This window comes from Ascidiella aspersa, chromosome 8 (genome assembly GCF_963924565.1).
Source record: "Ascidiella aspersa chromosome 8, kaAscAspe10.2, whole genome shotgun sequence".
Classification (NCBI taxonomy): Eukaryota; Metazoa; Chordata; class Ascidiacea; order Phlebobranchia; family Ascidiidae; genus Ascidiella; species Ascidiella aspersa.
In genome coordinates, this window is record NC_139454.1 from 15263395 (window position 1) to 15283859 (window position 20465).

Here is a 20465-nt window from a genome sequence, read left to right on the forward strand (position 1 = left end):
ATATGTCAAGACAAATGTGTTTCAGTAATAAGGCATCTAATAATTGTTTTTTTTATCAGTGTCCTATTTTTCTAAGTGCTAATTGTATGACCATAAAATATTCATAAATATTTATTGTAGGTTAAAGCCTGTGGTTTATTCCATTATTGGTTTTACAACAGATGCTTTTGGGGACCTAAAAGAACATATGTAAAGCTGAAAACACTTGTGGTTGAATGAGTCGAACTAAATTTTTGGGCGAAACCTAATTGTTTTATAAGTCACGTGCGACATGTTAAACAGTCATACAGAGATCCCCGTGTTTCTGAATGTAGGTCAGCACAGAGAAAGGTCTTAGCAAGTTCACTATACCCCGCCTCCGCTTCTACAGGCGGTCGCAAGATTTTACGCAAGATCACAACGACCAAGATCAGACAAGATCAAATGATACTCAAATGACAATATGGCCTTATTGGATACAGGCGCTGCAGTGTGTCTTGGCCGCGCTCTCTGGTCTCTTCATTGGACTACAGATGAAGCTAAAACTGGTTCAAAAAGCAGACAAGTACCGAAGGGGTGCCAAGGTCTACGGAAGGCTGCGACGAACATCCGTTTACTACCTAATGCTGCTGGAAAATGGCGGCAAAGTAGACGATATTACTAACCTTTGGCACAGTGCCATGCTTCAGGAAGGAAGAAACATTCCCTGTGTCAAATCCTATGTTCTTTCATGATATTTAACATGTTATCCTTTGCTACATCTGTACCGGTGAAGAAGCTACTTTACGGAACCGTAACAGATTTCATAAACACACCTACAGACTAATGAGAAATCTGATTTTGCTCCTAAAAGTTTTTCCTTGGAAATTATATATTCTCATAAAGGCTAATATTTTTGAAACTAAGGTTAAAATGTAGGAGCCTCAGTGGACGTTCTCTCTCGTTTTGCCACTAAAACGAACCTATTAAGTTGAGGTACCTAAAGTTAAATGTTTTTTTTACCTATTTCAAATACCAGGAGGACTCCATAAGACCGAGATAAAAACATCATCGACGTCGGAATAAAACACACTTTGGAATAAGACCAAAATAGGACGAATACATAGTACCGTAGTAGTACCGCCTAAATCGGAATAAGTCCTAAACAAGTCGGAATAAGACCTAAATAGTCAAAATCAGGCCTAAACAACACTTAACCTAAACCCAAACCCCACCCCTGAGTACATCAATAACTCCCCTAATAATTTCAACCGTAACCCATTTTTTCGCCTTACCACATTAATTTGAAATAAAAATGGCATATCTGGCGCGTTTAGTTAACATATAACAGAAGCTGTTGTTTTACGTAAATATTTTTTACCAAGTCTAAAGATGGCAGGAGCTGTGAAGGTCTTGTTATTAAAATATCGAACAAAAAACTACATTTTCAGTATTCACCAGAAACCAAAATTACCCATTAAAAATGCAACACTGAAATTTTCATTTAAACTTCAAAAACAATGAAATGACCAAAAAAAAAATAACTTGTGTATTGTGATCACAGAACAGTTTAGTTTACATAGCAAGTTCACAACAGAACAAAATGTAATGCATCTATTGAGGCACCAACTTCTTGTACGTTTAAAACCTATGGTGCAAAACATAGTTAAATAAATGTCAACGTTTCTTACTGTTAAAAGGAGCTCACCTAAAGTCTGAGAAATTATAATGACAATATTTAACAAATTTTTTTTCTGTGTAATTTTAACAGCTTGGGTATATTGCTGAAATTTTGCATACTGGTCATAAAGCAAACCTTATATTGAACAAGGAACCCATGTTTAAACAAAATCCGGTTTTATTTTAACATAGCACCTGATTCGTTGGCGAATTTGGCTTAGCCATGCCACAGTCTACTGCATTTTTTCCTAAAGCAATGCAAAAGGAATAAGAATTTCCGATTACAGGATCACGCTTATTTGCATAAAAATATAAATGTCTGATTTCCTGTAGGATGGGGTCTCTCCAATACGTTTCTGGCACTGAAACCAGGGCTGCCGCTCCTAGTGGATTTCCACTAGATCTAGTGGTTTGCAAAATAATCTAGTGGTTGTCTTGGGAATTTAGTGTTTTTCATTGTTAAAAAGAGTAGCTGAATGAGAAATTCCCACTAAAGGCAGAAATTAAACTTGACTATTTTTGATACGCCTATAAACCACTGGCGTTTAAGTTTATTGTAATGCAATTCTTTCCTATTCCATTTAGACGTTGGAGCAGGGGTACTGAGGGTATATAAACTAGTTATAGGGGGTCCATTAAGGCCTAATTGAAATATTAGTATTTATCTAAAAAGTAATCAAATTTAAAAATTAATATTTTAATTAAAAATGAGAACGTTTCCGCACTGAAAGCATTTAGACTTCATTCTCCTTTCACATTTTTTGGACGGGAAACAGCAGATTTTTGAAGTCTATTTGTTGTAGGCCTAACGTAAATTTATGACCTCTCTCTAAAAAGTTCTTGTCGGCATTGGTCCATGCGAACCAAATTGTTTTATGGGTTCGCGGCAAAAAAATATTAAGTATACCTACATTAGAAGGACAAATAAGCTTTGCAAACTAATTTTAACGATACAAGTTATTTTCTGATTTAACCTAGATCAGACAACATTGAAACCAATTTAAATGTTGTCCGATTTAGTCTAAATCAGAAAAAGTTGTCCTTTTATGGCTTATGCGAATAAGTTTTTAACGAACGGCGCCCAATAGACAAGACGGATAATTAAATAGTGTGGGTTGATGTTAACAATCTTATAGGAATCAGATATAAAGGAGTCTCGTGGGCGTTATAATAGGCCTGCCATAGCATCAGCGGTTCTTAACCGGGAGGCGCGACCCATTAGGAGGCGCCAAGCAATTCTTAGTGGAGCGCGAGCTCTAAGTTAATATTTAAATTTTTGCAATGATTCTAATGATTTTCATTCGTGTTTTACACCACTCCTACAGCGCTGTACAAACTCTGTTATGGCCAACTTTAACATTGAAACTGAAAAAAAGTTTCGCGCTATGCGTGAATTTTGTGTTTTCTACTTATGTAATTTTTTTAGCACAAAGTCTTTTTGAGTGCGATTGCATGTTTTATAACGGCCCTATTTAATTAAAATTTTGCTTACTTATAGATGAACGATAAAATTTATCCACCGTTCGAACTATTTTTTATCCATATTTTATATATGATAACAGGCTAGCAACAGGGGACTTAAACTTTTTGGCACGAATCTACAATGTTTTTGCAATATTGCCGTTGTATTGTATGTCGTCTCACCTTTTGAAACACGATAACGCAATGTTTAGTTTTTCCGCTTTACAGTTTTATTTGGGCTCAACATCAGAGCCTTGAATTTACAGTTTAGCGCCAATTCAACCAATTAAAATCATTTTTTTCGCGCTTCACGCGACCGACCACAAACTACACTATTTTCAAGTTGTCTCATTGATATTTAATTGAAAATGTCAAATTGCTTTTCGTGGAGGAGGGGGCGCAAGGCATAAAAAAATTACCAAAGGGGGTCGCGACTGAAAAAAGTTTAAGAACCACTGGTCTACAGCAGTGGTCTTTAACCTTTTTAACAAGCGACCCCAATTTGAATGAAATGAAATCAGAATTTACATTGCGACCCCATATTGTTTTAAGATACCGGTACGAATAAAAATATTTGAATTAATGCTGAAACAAAGTAACACCAGCGAATATGCGTAAATTATACGCAAATCCAGAAAAATATGGCTCCACATGTGAGCAATTTGTTTTTAAGCGCCTGCATAGTATCCACTATAGTTTTTGCAAACGCAGCTCCACTTTTGCATGAGCATAACCAGCAGTGGCGTAGCCAGCCGAACATTTTTTGGGGGGAGGGGGGCAAAATGTTTGAACTTTTTTGTTTAGCTTTTGTCATTGTATTAACTGCCGTAACGAACACAAATAAGAATGCTAGCAAACCGTTTCGAGCAGCAACTGACTGAGTGTCAACGCAATACTCAAAAACCATTTAAAGAACAAAAACTGTCTAAAAGGAGTAAAACTATATTTATGTATAGCAAACGTAATATTAACTACATCGTTTGTGACGTTACAATGCTTGACAATTGATGGTTTGGCATGCCTCTGATCGACTGTGGTACTACTCATAAATGCTAAAAAAAATATCAAGAGTAAAATATTTATAAATTTTGGGGGGTCCATGGCCTTCAGGCCCCCTCTGGCAACGCCTATGATAACCAGTAGTGGGATTCAGCCGGTTCGCACCAGTTCTATAGAACCGTTTCACGAGATTTTATGAGATAAGAGAGCCGGTTAGCATTACTGGTAAATGTCAATGTATTTTTGTATCTTATCTGATACAGCGATTTTTAAGATTCAAATATAGTTTACGTTTTTTTTAATGTGCAATGGTCAAGTACGCACGTACCAGCAGTTATACATTGTGTTAATTTATATAATTGTATTTTTTTTGTGATGGTTTGTCTGAAAATTGAATTGTCGCTTCATAAGTACAAATCATGAGACGTTTTGTAACAGAACCGGCTGACAAAATTTGAATCCCACCACTGAGCACAACCGTACTACTGCCAGACTTGAACAACTAGATAATTCTAGTTTTGTAATTTATTGAATTAGAGCAAAATGCGGCTAATTCTACTGCTCTAATTCTAGTTCTAATCTAATTTGGATTTTACCAAAAATGCTACTTAATTTGTCCAACGGCATTTTTAGTCTCTCAGTTCAAACACAGAATTTCAACTAAAATTTTCTGGTTTGAACGACTTGTATGTAATTTTTACAGGCTAAAAAGCATATCCCACCACTGAGCACAACCGTACTACTGCCAGACTTGAACAACTAGATAATTCTAGTTTTCTAATTTATTGAATTAGAGCAAAATGCGGCTAATTCTACTGCTCTAATTCTAGTTCTAATCTAATTTGGATTTTACCAAAAATGTTACTTTGTCCAACGGCATTTTAGTCTCTCAGTTCAAACACAGAATTTCAATTAAAATTTTCTGGTTTGAACGACTTGTATGTAATTTTTACAGGCTAAAAAGCATAAAAAGGCATACAAATTAGCACACACATATTTACCACTCACGTTCTTATAAGAATAAATTGTGATTAAATTAAATTGGTTGTAAAAACTAAATGTGATTCTAGTTGAAATTTGAAAAAAACTCAAAACGATCTAATTCTAATCTAATTTTAAAAAGCTGAAGTAAATCTAGTTGTCCAAGTCTGACTACTGCCAAGCGATTACGATGTTTCGTTTTTAATATATGCTCCTTGCGCTGAATCCAGCTTTACAAAGTCATGTGGCTGAAAACGGTACGAGTATTTCAATAACATATAATCAGACAGAGTGATTGCATCAAATTGATTTTAGCAGAGCTAAACCAGCAATTTTATGTAGAAGAAACGAAAGCGTTTCTCACCTACGCACTCAGTTACGTTTATCAGTACGACGCCATCGTCGAGAAAACAAAAATAAATGAATTGTACTAAAACAGTAGGAATATTATGAGTAGGGCGATTATTTTTTGACCAACAAATTAATAAATTTTGACCTAAAAATAATCTATTTTGAACAAATTTTGACCTGTTAGAAATACATTAATTTAAATAACCTAGGCGTCGTTATTCACACGTTTTTTATTCCGTATATTGTTCTCATGAAGATATAATACGGTTTAAATAACTTTGAATATAAATCAAAACTACATTTTTTTTGATAAAATTGAACGATAAATTTAACAAGAACTGAACGACCAAATTCAAAAAGCTGACTACATATTTCTTTTGTAAACGATTTATGTGCATTTTTATTCGATTTTGACTTGAAAAAAATTGACAAATTTTGACCTAAGGTGTAAATTTTGACAAAGTTTTGACATTTTTTGACAAGTCAAAAAATAGTCGCCCTAATTATGAGTTAGGGCGAACCCACCCGCGGTCACGACCCACAGGTTGGAGACACTGGTCTATAGCATACAGGTGGTTCTCAGCAGCTGCTTTTCATTTTTCTTCATTATTAATTTAGACAACAATAAAGCAAAATAAGCTATAAATTATAATACCGAAGAGGAAAACTCTATTTACTGATGAGCTACGCCAGAAGTATTCTTGTTTCAGAAAGGGACGTATATTAATATCGAAGGTTAATGCATTACTTGTGGATATGGTACGTTTTTCTCAAACGTAATAATTCTACTTTCGTTTGACTTGCCGGTAAAAATGTTCTCTTTTTGGGTTCTGAAAATATGGTAGCCCTACGTTATAAAAGCCCCCTAACTGGGTCAAATTATTCTGCAGTACATTTCTACGCATAATGTCAAATATGCTGTTACAACTAATCCCATAAAGTAGCCCAGGCCTCCCCCAGGTTTTCGGCTGAAGGATATGCTACATTACAGTGGTACACATCCTTTTAGTTGTTGATGGCCGCTTTGACGGTCTTTATTTTTCTCACGGCCGCCAGTAGTATTTTTTTAGAGATGACGTCAAGAAGTTTTTTAATTGCGTGACGTCAAACAATGGACAAAGTTGTTCTCCAACAAACTCGTACGAAATATACAACATTAATAACTCATGCGAAATACGCAAACTGTCTATTCGCGCGAGGCGTGAAAAAAAAAGTCGTTTATTGGGTTTAAATTTGGCAAAACTTTCGATTCAAACAAAAATTGTTAAAAATACCAGTATTTATGTTCCAATTTACCAGAAATTGGACTTTATAGATTTTGCTAGTAGCGCGATGCAGTACGCTATAGTATGCAAAGCGCTATATCAACAAATTTACTTGAAACGGACTAAAACACTTACATAATAGAAAAGTACTACTACACGCATATATTATAATAGAAAAGTAACATAACCGGGGGAGCAAAAAACGAAAGGTAAAACATTAGAATATCTTATTTGACAATATTTGCATAAATGTGAACATATGTATGTACATTCCAAGTCTACAAAAGCAAAAATATGTAAAGTAACTCTAGAGAATGTTTAGCAACAAAATCAACCAGAAGTGTACTTAGTGTTGAATATTAAAGCTAATCTGTTCGTCTGTTTTTCCGTTACTGTTGATGGCTTCACCAGCTTTCTACGGGAAGACTTTTGCACAAGTACTCGTTCCTCCGCTGTTGTGCGGCATTGATTTGCGTCATTAGAATCGAGTTTAGTGAGATGCCTCTATAATAAAACACAAAATAATCTCAACTAAATTGGTGGCTTGAATTAGAGTTAAACAGGTTACGTTGAAAACATCGTCATTGATATAAATATTGTTTTAATATTATTACGTTAGTTGAATTCATAAGGATTTTTGCAAATAGGTTAGTAAGATATTTTAACACTTATTTAGCAGGTATATTGCATAATACGGAAAAATTAGGTCATTTGCATAAAGACGCAGAATTTGCATCTGCGAATGCAGTTCGTTACGGGCGATTGCTGATTAAAACCGTCGGACTGACGAGCGCCAAGTCAAAAATGTTGTTATTCTCGCCATACTTTGGTCGTAATTTGTTAATCTGCGACCAGTTATGTGAAACGCCAACTACTAAATTCAAGTAAAAAAATAAGAGAAACGCTTGCGCAAGTACACCAACGAAATGCAAAACACACGGTAAAACGTCCTACGCATTCAATACTGCGGTAAACAAACGACGCGGAATCTATTATGGTTATGTGACAAGGTTATGATACTGGGCATATAACTTCTTCAATATCTTAGGAAAGAAGATTCGCTGCTAAAATGTTTTAATAAAAATTTACTTGTTAAGTGGTTTATAGGGACTGCTTAAAGTAGATAAAACTAGACGGGGTTGCGGTTGTTGTATATTTTTCCAGGGCCCTATTTTTAAAGGTTAAATTTTAATTATATATCACAATTTGGTTTGTTGGTTTTAGGGTTATAAAGTAGGACTTCTCTTGGCTTGTTTTTGCAAGCAAAAACAGATATGGCCAGAAACTGTCTTGCCTTCACCTATTACTTTACAGATGCAAAGGGGGTATTTTTTCTGCTATATTTTTTTGTAGAGACAGCAAAAATCATTACTTTTAGTCTTACCAAACCCGCCCCCTAAAATGCTCTTTTAATAGACAAACGTTTTCCTTGACTTGTTTCTGCTAGTAAAATAAGAAATAAACTGAAAATTTCAAGCCTTTTTGCCATGACTTTACTGATGCGAAGGGGGCAGTTTGTTAACGGATACTTAACTAACGGGCTTTAGGTAAAAACTAAGCATATACACATTATAGTAACAAAACAATAATATTTTTGACAGCTTATTGGAATGCAAACCAACTACACTACTACGAAATTAAGAAACGTTTCCAGTTTACGAGATATTGCTACCGCTCGTTAAGATTATAGAGCTTAAGCGCTTAAACGATGACACCACAGTTATTTTCTGATTTTTGTTCCCTAATTTAAAAGCACTCTGGAGGGGCGCGAGCGAATATGGGCAACGACAGGAAGTCGATCGGTTTTTTTTAGGCCAAAGTCTTGTTACACATGTGTTTATTTTTTATGTTATTATATACCTTTCTTCAAATCTGTTTGATTTCCGTTAAAAAGCCATACCAAGTATTGCTTGTTCACCACCGAATCGTGACTATAACGATCGTTACGTCAAGCAACCTTAGGTTTACCAACATTTAGTTGATACTTAATATGTTTAGTAGAAACAACATGCAAAACAGATGCTAACAGAGGTTCTATACTGCCACCAGATTTCGCATTTAAATTTGCGGCTGTAAAATAGGTTATTTTGTAATAGCAACAAGTTGTTTTACTAAGAGGATCTTCGAACAATGAACGTAGCACGCGCTTCTTACTTCCCTCTAGTTTAGTTTTTTGTTAAATGGACAGCCCTTAGGAGTGCAGACACAAAAATCGGTCTGAAACATCCCTAAGCCCTTATAACTAGACGGGTTCCGGTTGTTGTATACTTTGTCAGAAGTTATTTTTCCGGGCCTTATTTCATGGGTGGTTGAATAGTTGGGTCATTATAAATAGGATTATTTACCTTCAATAGACAAATACATAACCCAATACCCCATAACCATAACTTTTCCTTTAATTGGTATGGGCTGAAAATTTCCATTTTTTACCATTACTTTACTGATGCAAAGGGGGCAGGCAGATCTTTGTTCCCTAATTTAAGCCCCCTAATCTCCCATATCCAAAGTAAAAATAATCCGTCAAAAAATGTTTTTGTCCCCTCTAAAAAAAAACTGCACCTTCCTAAAAACATATCTCCCAGCACCCATCGGATAATATCCATTTATTTTATTTACCCATCACACACAAAAAAGAAACTAAACCCCAGCAACCCCACCTCCAAAAAATATCTTTTAACAGCCGCTCAAAAAATAACCTCTGTTAAAAAATTTGCTTGACAAGTTGACAGCCCCCCGAATAAAAAGTAAAAAGTACTAAGCTTATTAGCAGCCCCACCCCAAAAATAAAACAATAAAATCGTGAACGGCATCAATATGCGCGCGTGGGAAGGGGTTCGGAGATAGGAAATTGCCAAACCACTCTGAAAGAGCGCGAGCGAATTGGTGCGAGGAAAAAGCAGCAGCAGCAGCAGCAGACAACATTTGTGTGTTAACAATTGCACACAACATATGTGTGTTAACAACTGAGATTTAGCCATTCTGAAGCTGCTTTTTGACCAACGATTACGGCTTACGTATAATTAGTACACCGAAAGCCATTGCAGGCTCACCAAATCTGTTAATCTATGATGCAAGCAGGGCAGACTAGAAAAACAACTAGCCTGCAGTGAGGTTCGAACTCACGACCTCCGGTCAAGCCGGGACCGTCGCTCTACCAACTGAGCTAGGCTCGGAGAGGAGCGAGTCGAGAAACAACCATACACCAATGCTTGCTCAATCTGTTAGTACAAGCTAAAAAAACAAGTATAAGTTCACAGCAAATGAATTTCGCTTGAAAAATATGGATTAAACATAACCTAAAATTTCGCATTTTTACCCGATTTTGCGATTTTCGGCAAAAAATCAACTCGATTTCCTCACACCAATACATGTTCAAATGAGCTTAAACTTTGTATACAACGGTTTTAGTTGTCTATCTATCAAAATCCATATGAGGCAGGTGGATTTGAAAAAAAGTGTTTTCGCGACCCGCCCTACTGTTTACGCAAGATTCTAAAAGTGGCATAACCTGGATTGTGGTTTATATTATTTGAAATATAAATTTTCAATCAATATTTATCTGGAAAGCGGAATGCAAACAAATATTCACAAGAATATACATCCTAATGAATCTTTAAACATATTTCTGGCGTGATATTTGTTAATAATAATACCTTTTGTTTATTGGTAATTGCTTGTAAAGATCTCATATTTGCCATCATATTCTTGCTAGGTGGGAAGAAACTGTGCAAGGTGGGACACGCACTTGGCACTGGAGACATAGGTAGCTTAGCGTTGTCGTTGGTTATCTCGTGTTCAACTTTTTCCGGAATAGATTCTGTAAGATTTTCTGCAGTGAAGGTGCTGGTTATTTCACTGATCTCACCCTCCACACCAGAAGTTTCTGTGTTGTTCACACTGAATTCCTCTACTTTATTCACAGTACCAGTGTTTACTGTGTGACTTGTAGCTGTGTCACTCATTTGGTTATCTTCGAAATTACTAGAAGTAACTAAAGTATGGTCCACAACTGATGAAGCGTCGTCAGATTCTGGGCATCCTTTTTTGCTGTCAAGAGAGCTTTCCCCATCTTGATCAGGTGTGAGACTGAATGTTTCTTCCGTTTCTAAAAAAGCAGGTTTAACATCACACGATACAATTTTTTTATCGTCAAACAGGGCTTCTTCTGTTGACGGTTTGGAAAAAGACACATCTTGCTTATTCGGACTTTCGCTTGGACTGCCTGCAAGAGTCCCAATAATTTGAGACCCCCCTGAGAACCAAAGGCTTGTGTTGTTTAACTCAGAGTCGGTGTTGTTGCTCTGCATACTTTCGCTCAAACTCTCATCGTTGCTTTTTATTTGCTTCTCCGGTGACATTGGATTCAGCATATCTTTACCAAAGTGGTTAAAACTTTGCTGATTGAGATTTTTTGGACTAACAAATTCAATGTCGGACATGTCGTTATCGCTAAAAGTCACGCGATCATCACCAAGTGATTTCCCATCTGGCTTGAATAGCGATATGTGTACTGTAGAAGATTTTATTGGCTTAGCTGATTTTAAAAGATTGGTCTGCTCAAAACTAGGTGATGTTGGCGAAGGACAGGTTGTTGCGTTCGTGTCGTTTGCCAAGACGTCCGATAATCGAATTCCTGGCTGTAGCTCCATGTCACTACTTTTTAGTTGTGTGTTAAGTTGTGAAGTTTCTGAAGAGCTATTGTGTGAATAGGGTACCGTTGGTACAGTTGAAAAGGATGAAGACGAACCAGTGTTCGTTTTTTCAAAACGACATTTAATCACGTCCAGTTCCTTCATCTGCCTTTGAAGTGTATGTAAAAGACAGGTTTGCTGATTATCGCGTGAATAAAGACTTCGACTTGGGTAAACAGCTGCAGCAACAGTTGAAGCAGTGGTGGCATTGACGTTTGCACTGCTTAGAGGGTTGCTGTCAGTTTGAAACAAAGTATTTGTTGTGGCAAGCGTGCCTTTTGAAGAACTAACGCATGGAAGGTACAAGCTGCCAGATGGTGTTTGCACTGGCGTTACTAACGGTAAAGAATGCAACGAGCCCTTAGTAAAACTAGAGACGGGTTTTCTTAGATTCGCTTGAGTAGTAGCTGAATAAACTGGTTCGGTTGGCGTAACAGCGACTTTTAATTGACCTCGACATGTGCCGTGAATGTCCATTACATTATACCACCCGTTTACAGCAGAAAAACCAGCACTTAATGTCGAGATGTCGACGGCTGCGAAACCAATCATTCGACCAGCAGCAGCATCAACAGGACACAAGCTTGTATCACTGCTTGTTGCATTAGGACTTTCCTGGTGCCATACACGAAATATCAACTGCTTTTCGTCATGCAGCAACTTTCTTTCCAATTTAACGTCACTGCTTTCTTGCCATACTGGACAAGAGTTTGATGAACACACGACATTGGTGACAACCGTTTTGTTAGATTGCTCACCAATAGCGTAAGATACGTAATAACCCGATGTACTACGTTGAACATCGCTTGCTGAAAATGCGAATTGGGGCAAATGCATGGCCCTCTCAACCAACACAATAGCTGAAAATACTGTATCTAGTTCGTCAGTGTTTGGTTTAGAAAGATTTCTTTCAAGTTTGTCACTTTTATCAACATTTTCGCGACACAAACTGCTTGAAGATAGCATAGACGTATCACTTTCTACGGTATCGAAGTCGCTTGGCGAAAGGTCGTCGGGGCTAAGACTGATGTAAATCCGCAAACATGATTCCTGCATACAAACGTTGTCGGTGTTAAACAGGGGGTACAGACCGCCAATGTGCTTCTCCTTATGTAATTCCCCAGTTAGCAGCGAACTGAGTACGACTTGTGCCGTTCCTAACAACTTGTCGCTGTTTAACGGTCGCTCATCAACTCTACTGCTGCGAGAATGTGTAAGCCAGACTTGGATTTCAAGAAGTTCTTCACGCAAATACCAAATCAAATGTCGACTGGATTTGCACAAGAACGACTTTCTGTGGGGAATCTTTACAGATATCGGGTCCTTTTCGTTAGTTCGTTTTTTCGGTGATGACCCAAAGACAGAAAAGGCTTTTGAGGTTGATCGGGCCCTGTCAAAAAACTTGTAGCACAAATAAACACTGGCTTGTTGGTCAATCGCTTCACATTCTGGCTTGCACAAGTTTGATTTCGACAACCAAGCGTTTGTTATGGTTATTGAAGCAGTTATGTTTTCCTTGTCTCTCGGCACAGATTCTATAGGCTTTAACGTTCCATCGCTAGAAGATAATAAGATTCCGCTGAGATCCGAAGAATTAGAGGGGTGCCATTTAAGATAAAAAGCAGCTTTAAGTATAAGATCTAAGTCGTGCTGATCAGAAAAGCGTATCGAAACTTCCAAACCTCCAACAGTAGCAATAGATTTTCGCGATGACCCAATTGATGTGAGGGTAAACCAATTGTTGATGCCTGATACAAAAAGTAAAAGCAAAAATAAAAATTAGTTTACAATTACTAAATTTCTGTAAAAATAATATAAATTTTGACACTGGTATAGCAATAACAGTTGAAAAGTTTTAAAATATATCTAATATTCCTTTCCCAACAAAACGTTTGTAACCAAGTGTTCCATTTGTTTTGGCAGACTTGTATTTGGGAATTGGCCCAATAAGACTGTAACTTGGACAAAACTTTCGTATTGCATTTTACATAATTTTTTTACCTGTTGTTCGTGTTAGCAAGTGCATGGTGGGAATTGTAGCACGACCAAGTAACAAGTCAACGCCTGGTGTCTGGCAAGAGTCTTCTGTTGCAGGTCTGTGGATACAAACACAGAATTTCTGTGCACATTAATAAAACTATACAGAAGGCAACAATCCATGGACACTTGGACAGTTTCATTACGTGTATCATTTTACAGTTTCTGCAACCTTTTTTTAAAAAGAACAGGGGCAAAAACTAAATCAGGTGGACGTTGTAAAATATTTACGTATCCTTGATTAACCAGTCTAATATGAAGCAAACCGAATAAGTTTTAGACTCATTTAATTGAACTATTTTGAAGGCTACAAATATGTTGTCATAATGATGTTGGGTTTGATAATATGAGACCAATCTGGAGTTTTTATAAGCATTTTAAATTTTGTAGCCCATAATAGATGATATCATTATGACTTGTTAGACATGAGGATGTTTTTTTAGTACACCTTTCTTGTGACACATTAACAAAATTTCACACGATAAATTAACAAAAATCCTTTTGTTGCAAATTGTTCAATTTTTTTACACTCCATGTTTACCGGCCTATCAGGGGAACAAAGGCACCACAACTGTGAAACAAAAATAAATAGGTGAGGAACTAATATTATACAACATAATTAATATATAGCGTTTAAATTCAGCAGAAGGGTTTTAAACATTTGTTTTAATTGATTCTGACAATCCAAATTATTACTCACTTATGCCAAATTTCAATATTAATTTCGCCACTTGCCAACAACTCAGCCAGTGAGATTGGTGATATGCCTTCTGATTCACATATTAGTGGACACAAAATATCAAATTGATGATTGTAATTGGGTTTGAATGATCTGTTCACACAAGAGGTAATGCAGGTTTTCTGTAAAACAGATTGTAATTTCATAAAATACTTTACATTTAAGCATTGAAAGAACATTATAAAATGAAGTTGCAAACATTATCAAAAGCACCTTAAAATACATTCTGTTTGCACTTACACTAGCAAAAACAGAATGTAGTGGTTTTGTTAAATATTGTTAGTTAAAAGCAAATCAGGAATTTATACCAGAATCTACCCCACCTTGTCTTGAAGAAAAGACACATTCAACAAAGCGTAAGTGTTGACACCAGCTTGAACACAGTAATCCAGTTCGGTGTCTTGACAATTGGATGCAGCAATCTTTGCAGCACGCTTCAAACCAAAAGCTCGTTGCAATCCTACCTCTAACTTTATATTGTCATTGAAGTCATGTTGCTTTTGTCGATTATCTAGGTTTAAAGATAAGGTAATTCAAATCATGTTGTACATGTTTTTTGTTGCATATCAGGTCATCATGATGTAGCCGTTTTCCATCATGCTCATTCAGTTCGGTTAGTGTTGTTTCAGTTACTAAATAACTGATGTTTAATAGTGTTGTCGTTTATAGCAGGCTGATATTTTTGTATGTTTAGTATTTTTACAGCAATAAAAGCAAAATACAACCAAAGACAACCCCCAAAAAATAGAACAAAAAACATGCCTTACAGTTGCACTTTGTTCAACAAAAATATACTCCAGTAAATGACTTTACAGGACATGAATTGTATAATATTTCAGACCAAAGGAAGTTTTATATAACATTATTTTTTAATGGATAGGGTTAAGACAAGTGTTATTAAAATAAAAAGGGCGGCAGACTAAAACATTTGGTAAGCTCTGCCAAATGTCAGTGATTCTCAACCTTTGTTAATATCTGAGCCACATTTAAAAACTTAAGTTTCAGGGCAGCCAAAAAAAAACACTTAAAAAAATAAAAAATAACTTTGATTAGTTGCAACAAATCACAAACAACAAAAAAACTTGCAATCTGACTGATGACTATCAGGTGGAGTGGTAGTGTCCACTGCAATAGGTGGTATTTTGCAATGTTTTAAAAGTGTAAGAAAATAAGTTGTTAATAATGGGTCAAGCTTGTTATTTCCTTGTGGTGTTGGAATGAGGACTAAATGCTTTGTCTAGGTTGCCAAAATCTTGCTTTCACTCGGAAAATATATGAAAGAAATATGTTAAAGAGACCTTAATAATAAATTAGAATTAATTGGATCATTTTAACCTATATGGCTATATAAAATGAGATCTGTAATACACATAAGTTGCTCTCGAGATTTGACAGTCCTGTACTTAAGTTTACATGAAACTGAAGAAATGCCATAAAGGCTATGCGTTTTGAAACCTAGTCTTCTGTAAAACAATATGTACTAGTTATGTACACACAATCCTTAAGCACAATTTGTTATACATGGTTGTGTAAAAAGGCAATTTTCTAATTTAATGCTTTGGAAAAATTTATCCAGTTTGCTCTAACTGTAGGTCTAAGGACAAATCTAATAATTGTGTCAATGCAAAATAGTAACATCAAAATATATATAATATAATATAACTCAGGGAGGGGTGTGCAACCTTGAGGAACTGACAAACCAAATATATGTATGCAGATTAGACAGCAGCCCACTTAGTGGGGGAGCTATGTGTCAAAAAAACCTTCTGGCATGCAAACAATAGGTAGACGTGAGATTTTTGGCACAAATGTTAATTTTGAAAACTTTTTATTTTGATTTTTGCCCGAACCTAACTTGATTTCGGTGTACTTCCCCCCGTATGACCCCCTAAACCTCTAAATTTTAGCTTCAGCAAAATTATATGCGATTGGTCTCAAACAATCGAGAATATAAAATTATTTTTTTTAATTTATATTTTTTTAATTTTATGACGTATATTTTTAAAGTTATTGCTATTTAACGTTTTGATGACGTCATCGTTGAAAGTCGTAAATACATAAATTTGTGTCTTAACCTCCATTTTAGCTTATTATAATCAAAGTTTAATTGATTTAAAATAGAGTTTTTGTTTTTTCATACGAGGGGAAGTACACCGAAATCAAATTGGGTTCGGGCAAAAATTAAAATAAAACGTCAAAATGAACATCTGTGCAAAAAATCTCACGTCTACCTATTGTATGCATGCCACTGCAGATAGCGCCCCCACTAACTATATGTATGCCGATTGGACAGCAGGCCTAAAGCACTTGTCATCCAGGTTTTTAATAGCCCGTACTATCAATGAGCGGATTTTATGTACCTTGAAGGTCACAAAAAAACTCTATGTTAAACAAATGCCATTTTTAAAGCTACAGAAGCTGCTAGGCCAAATACTAAAGCATTCTTAAATTAACTAGTGTGCGTAAGCCACATATTGTGGCTATCCGCAAAACATATTTGAGCCAGAGGCTGCACACCCAAGCCATAGCAGATTAATCAGACACTTACTGATTAATTTGTATGTAACAGTCACTTTTAGGTGTCCTGCAGATGGCAAGTTACTAGTATCAGCATCAACAAATTGCATGGGAATACTGATTTTACATTGAGATGTCTTTTCTTGCTTTTTTGTAACAAGGTCGCATAACCTAGTCACTGGAAGCCATCCCTGTAAAAAAACATTATAGGAATGCTGTTGTAATGGTATTCATTAATTTAGGCAATAGTTTGCAATGCAGCAAGAGCTGGATATAGCCAATTTTAAAACAGATCACAACACATAAATAACAGTAATTATGTATCTACATAATAAAAGAGAAAGTTTGTGAGATGTGTGTGTGTGGCAACATGTTCGCCCAGTCATTTTACAACATATTTGTGTTACATCACAATGGAAAAGTTACGTCACACTCAATGTGATTTACAACATGGTACAATGTTACCAAGATTGTGTTTAAGCATGTATCCCAAGCCCCAGCGTTAGTTAATTTAATATAGGTATATTTAGAAGTTTTTGTGGACCCCCGGTTGAGAACCACTGTTATAAACTATGCTAACAAACATGTGCAACGTTCAAAGTAAAGACTTAAGTTTAACAATGCCAAATTTAGGCAGAGTTCGCAAAATATCCCATTTGTTGTCGCAGTAAGTAAAAGAAGTGTGCAATTTGAGTGTAAAATTTATCATACTTTAAAATTATATTTGGTACTATGATTGCATGTATAATCTTTGTTTAGAATAATGATTATATTAACCAATAGGTAATTAACTCTAAAAGAACACTTTGAAATTTTATAGATGGCAATGTTGATAAAAACCTTCAACTTTCAAAAAGCCAAAAGCAGTATTCAGACAGTAAATCGTTTAAATTTTATACAATTATTTAAATTATAATATTAGAAGTGTCATTTTGTTTCCTAATAGATTCGAGGTCATGCGAGTTTTAAAAAGGGGTAACCAAAATCCATTAGATTATATAAACGGATAATACCATTTAAACCTTAAAAAACACTGATAAGATATTTGTTTTTCATTTAACATAAAGATCTAAAAAAGAATTCAAACCGCGATTCAAACATAAACACTTTATTATTATACACAACTTTAAATATACCCACTATACACAACTATAATATATAGGGAACAATCCTGGTGTACATGGTAAGTATGCATCAAAAAACGTAAAAGCAAACAGTTGTTCATTTCAATAAAATGATCTCATTAAAAAGAATGCTTGATAGCATTATATCAGTACTATCCTGATAGTTGATTTGTGGTTGTATAAACTAATTACTACGGAAATCTGTGTATAAATTTGGATGTGTGTACTATATATATATTTTGAAACTTTCTTGCATGGGAGAGTAAAATTTGCAGTAAAAAGTAAATTTTTAATCAAATCTCAGCTTCCTTAAAATAAAAAATAAAACAGCTATATAACCTCGAAAACATTATCTCAGAACTGTTTTAAATAAATAAAAAGTGAAATTTACTGTGCTGCATTTCTTTAAAGGTAAGTAATTCTTGTAAGGCACATCCTTCGCTGTAGTAAAATCAAGCAAAATTGCTTGCTTCTGTAGCACTTTTTAACCATTATGAAGTAAAACATTGAAAGCAGTAGGGGGTTGTTTCAACAGTACTAAATTCAGTAAATTTACAAATCAATGTGGAGTTAATTTGTAGTTGTATATGTTTTGAAATATTAGTTTTTCTTTCTAAATTTCATGAGAAGTTGTTGCCAATATCTACACAATAAAAGAGATAGTTTGTGAGATGTGTGTATGTGTGTGGCAAGATGTTCACCCAGTTATTATAATATGAAATTTGAGCAGGATTTTACAATATATTTGTGTTACTTTTAGAAGTTTTGACCTATTAGAAACAAATTAGAAGTTTTGACCTATTAGAAATACATCTATTTAAACAACATATTGTTGTAACTACAAGTTTTAGATGTTTTACTGACTACCATTCAAATACATTAGCTATCTTTTCATGTTTATGCAAAACTCACAAAAATGCTTAGTTGATATTTTTGTCATGTGAATAAGACAAACAAACAACACACTGGTTATTTTACAAAAATGTTGTGGTAACAGTTGAAATACAAAGCAAAAAGAATTTCAAATTCTGAAACCTAATGCTGAACCTAATGCAATAATAGACCTGGGTGGTTATAATTCTGCAAGCTCGTGTATTAAACTGTGGTTGAATATATCTCAAAACTAAATTTTTTTTATACTATTTTAACTGAACTGAGTGAACTGCAGTTCCAAAAAGCTGACTATAGTTATTTTAATTTTGTAAACGATTTCTGTGCATTTTTAATCAATTTTGACTTGCAATAATTTTGACAAATTTTTACCTTATGTGTAAATTTTAATCAAATTTGTTCAAAAAAAAATTATTTTAAAAAATAATCGCCCTAGTCATTACAATCAATCAGTGGATCAAGGCTGTCAACTTTAGGTCAAGTTAAACAATGTGTTTTGTATTTGAAACAACTTAATAATAAAAATAATCCTAATGAGCAGAACATTAGTTGAGCTGTTGATAAATTTTAGTGCTTTCGATGATGGCAGATAATTTTCACCATAGCTAAACAAAATGCTAAAAGTAACTAGAAAAAACAGTCACACTAACTGATGATGATGCACATCAAAACATATTTATTTAAATGATGTTTGTTTACTCTACCTATTTGGCTTTGACATTAATTTTCAAGCTACATTACATTTTAGTAAAGAAAGAAAACTTTTTCAAATAACAAAATGTCATTGGTAGTACAAAAAATAAAGTGTTAATCATATATTCGCTTTCATCAATGGAAACTGAATAAAAAATGTAATCTATGCCGTTACATTTTAAAATTTGCCAAGTTTTTTTTGTTTTGTGTAAAAAATTAAACCAGTTGTGAAAAATCTCCCTTTAGAAATTTCATTTTAACCAGACAGATTGGAAACACACAGTAAGCCCACAGCCAACAATATCTAAACCGAGGTTATTTATTTTACCATAGTATTATGACCAACAATATAATAAAGCCAAACATGTAGCTATTAAATAAATTTTCTCAATATTATCAACTTATCCAAGCATAAGAATCTTGTTTAGCTTGTTAAATACATATTTGAGGTATAGTAAAATTTCCTACTATGTTTATATAACAAATTATAAATCACTTATTATAATTAATTTTTTGAAATACTGTTAAAGTAAAATTACTAGCCCACATAGAGCAGTCTGTCAGCACAAGACATCGAACAGCGATTAAAAAGTTTTACAGAAATCGGCTTCTGTTAAATTATATGGTCATATTAACCAGCAATAATGCAACAGTGATGGTTCAAAATTCAATTAGTAATGTGAGTAAACTGAAGATGATTTTAAAATTAGTTGAATTAATGTTTTTTTTTTGAAAAAAAGGAAACGCTGCACTTAGGTCATTTGCATCTCCTTATTAACCCTTTGTTTAAGAAACCCTGATTTAAACCAATTAAAATTGCACTGCTTTGTACTGATTAGATACATCAATTGTAAGATAGAGCAACAAATAACAAGAGTCGGACAAGCAGTAAGTTGATGACAGAACCGTTGATGTGTGCTGGCACATTACCTGTTATGAAAATCTACACAATATTTTGCACTTTGTATATAAGGGGTCTTTTTACCTAAATATTTTGTGGAAACAGCACCTATAAATAGTGTTCCACAAAATAAACAAAATATACAATAACTCTTTTAGTCCAAATGAACAGGATAAT

General features: G+C 34.8%; 1 protein-coding gene across 3 annotated transcripts in view; it reads right to left on the bottom strand.

The window, feature by feature from the left end:
* Positions 1-6265: 6265 nt before the first annotated feature.
* LOC146136280 (C2 domain-containing protein 3-like) overlaps positions 6266-20465 on the bottom strand; it is a 54057-nt gene continuing 39857 nt past the window's right edge. For 2 of the 3 annotated variants that reach the window (XM_083395190.1, XM_083395189.1), the window contains exons 25-30: positions 16711-16870; positions 14486-14673; positions 14124-14284; positions 13388-13482; positions 10349-13134; positions 6266-7199 (exon numbers count right to left, since the gene is read on the bottom strand). In XM_083395190.1, the coding sequence (XP_083251316.1) occupies positions 7026-7199; positions 10349-13134; positions 13388-13482; positions 14124-14284; positions 14486-14673; positions 16711-16870 (3564 nt within the window). In that variant the 3' untranslated portion in view covers positions 6266-7025. Of the gene's footprint in view, positions 7200-10348; positions 13135-13387; positions 13483-14123; positions 14285-14485; positions 14674-16710; positions 16871-20465 lie in introns of those variants that run through there. The other variant, XM_083395191.1, reaches the window with a different exon arrangement.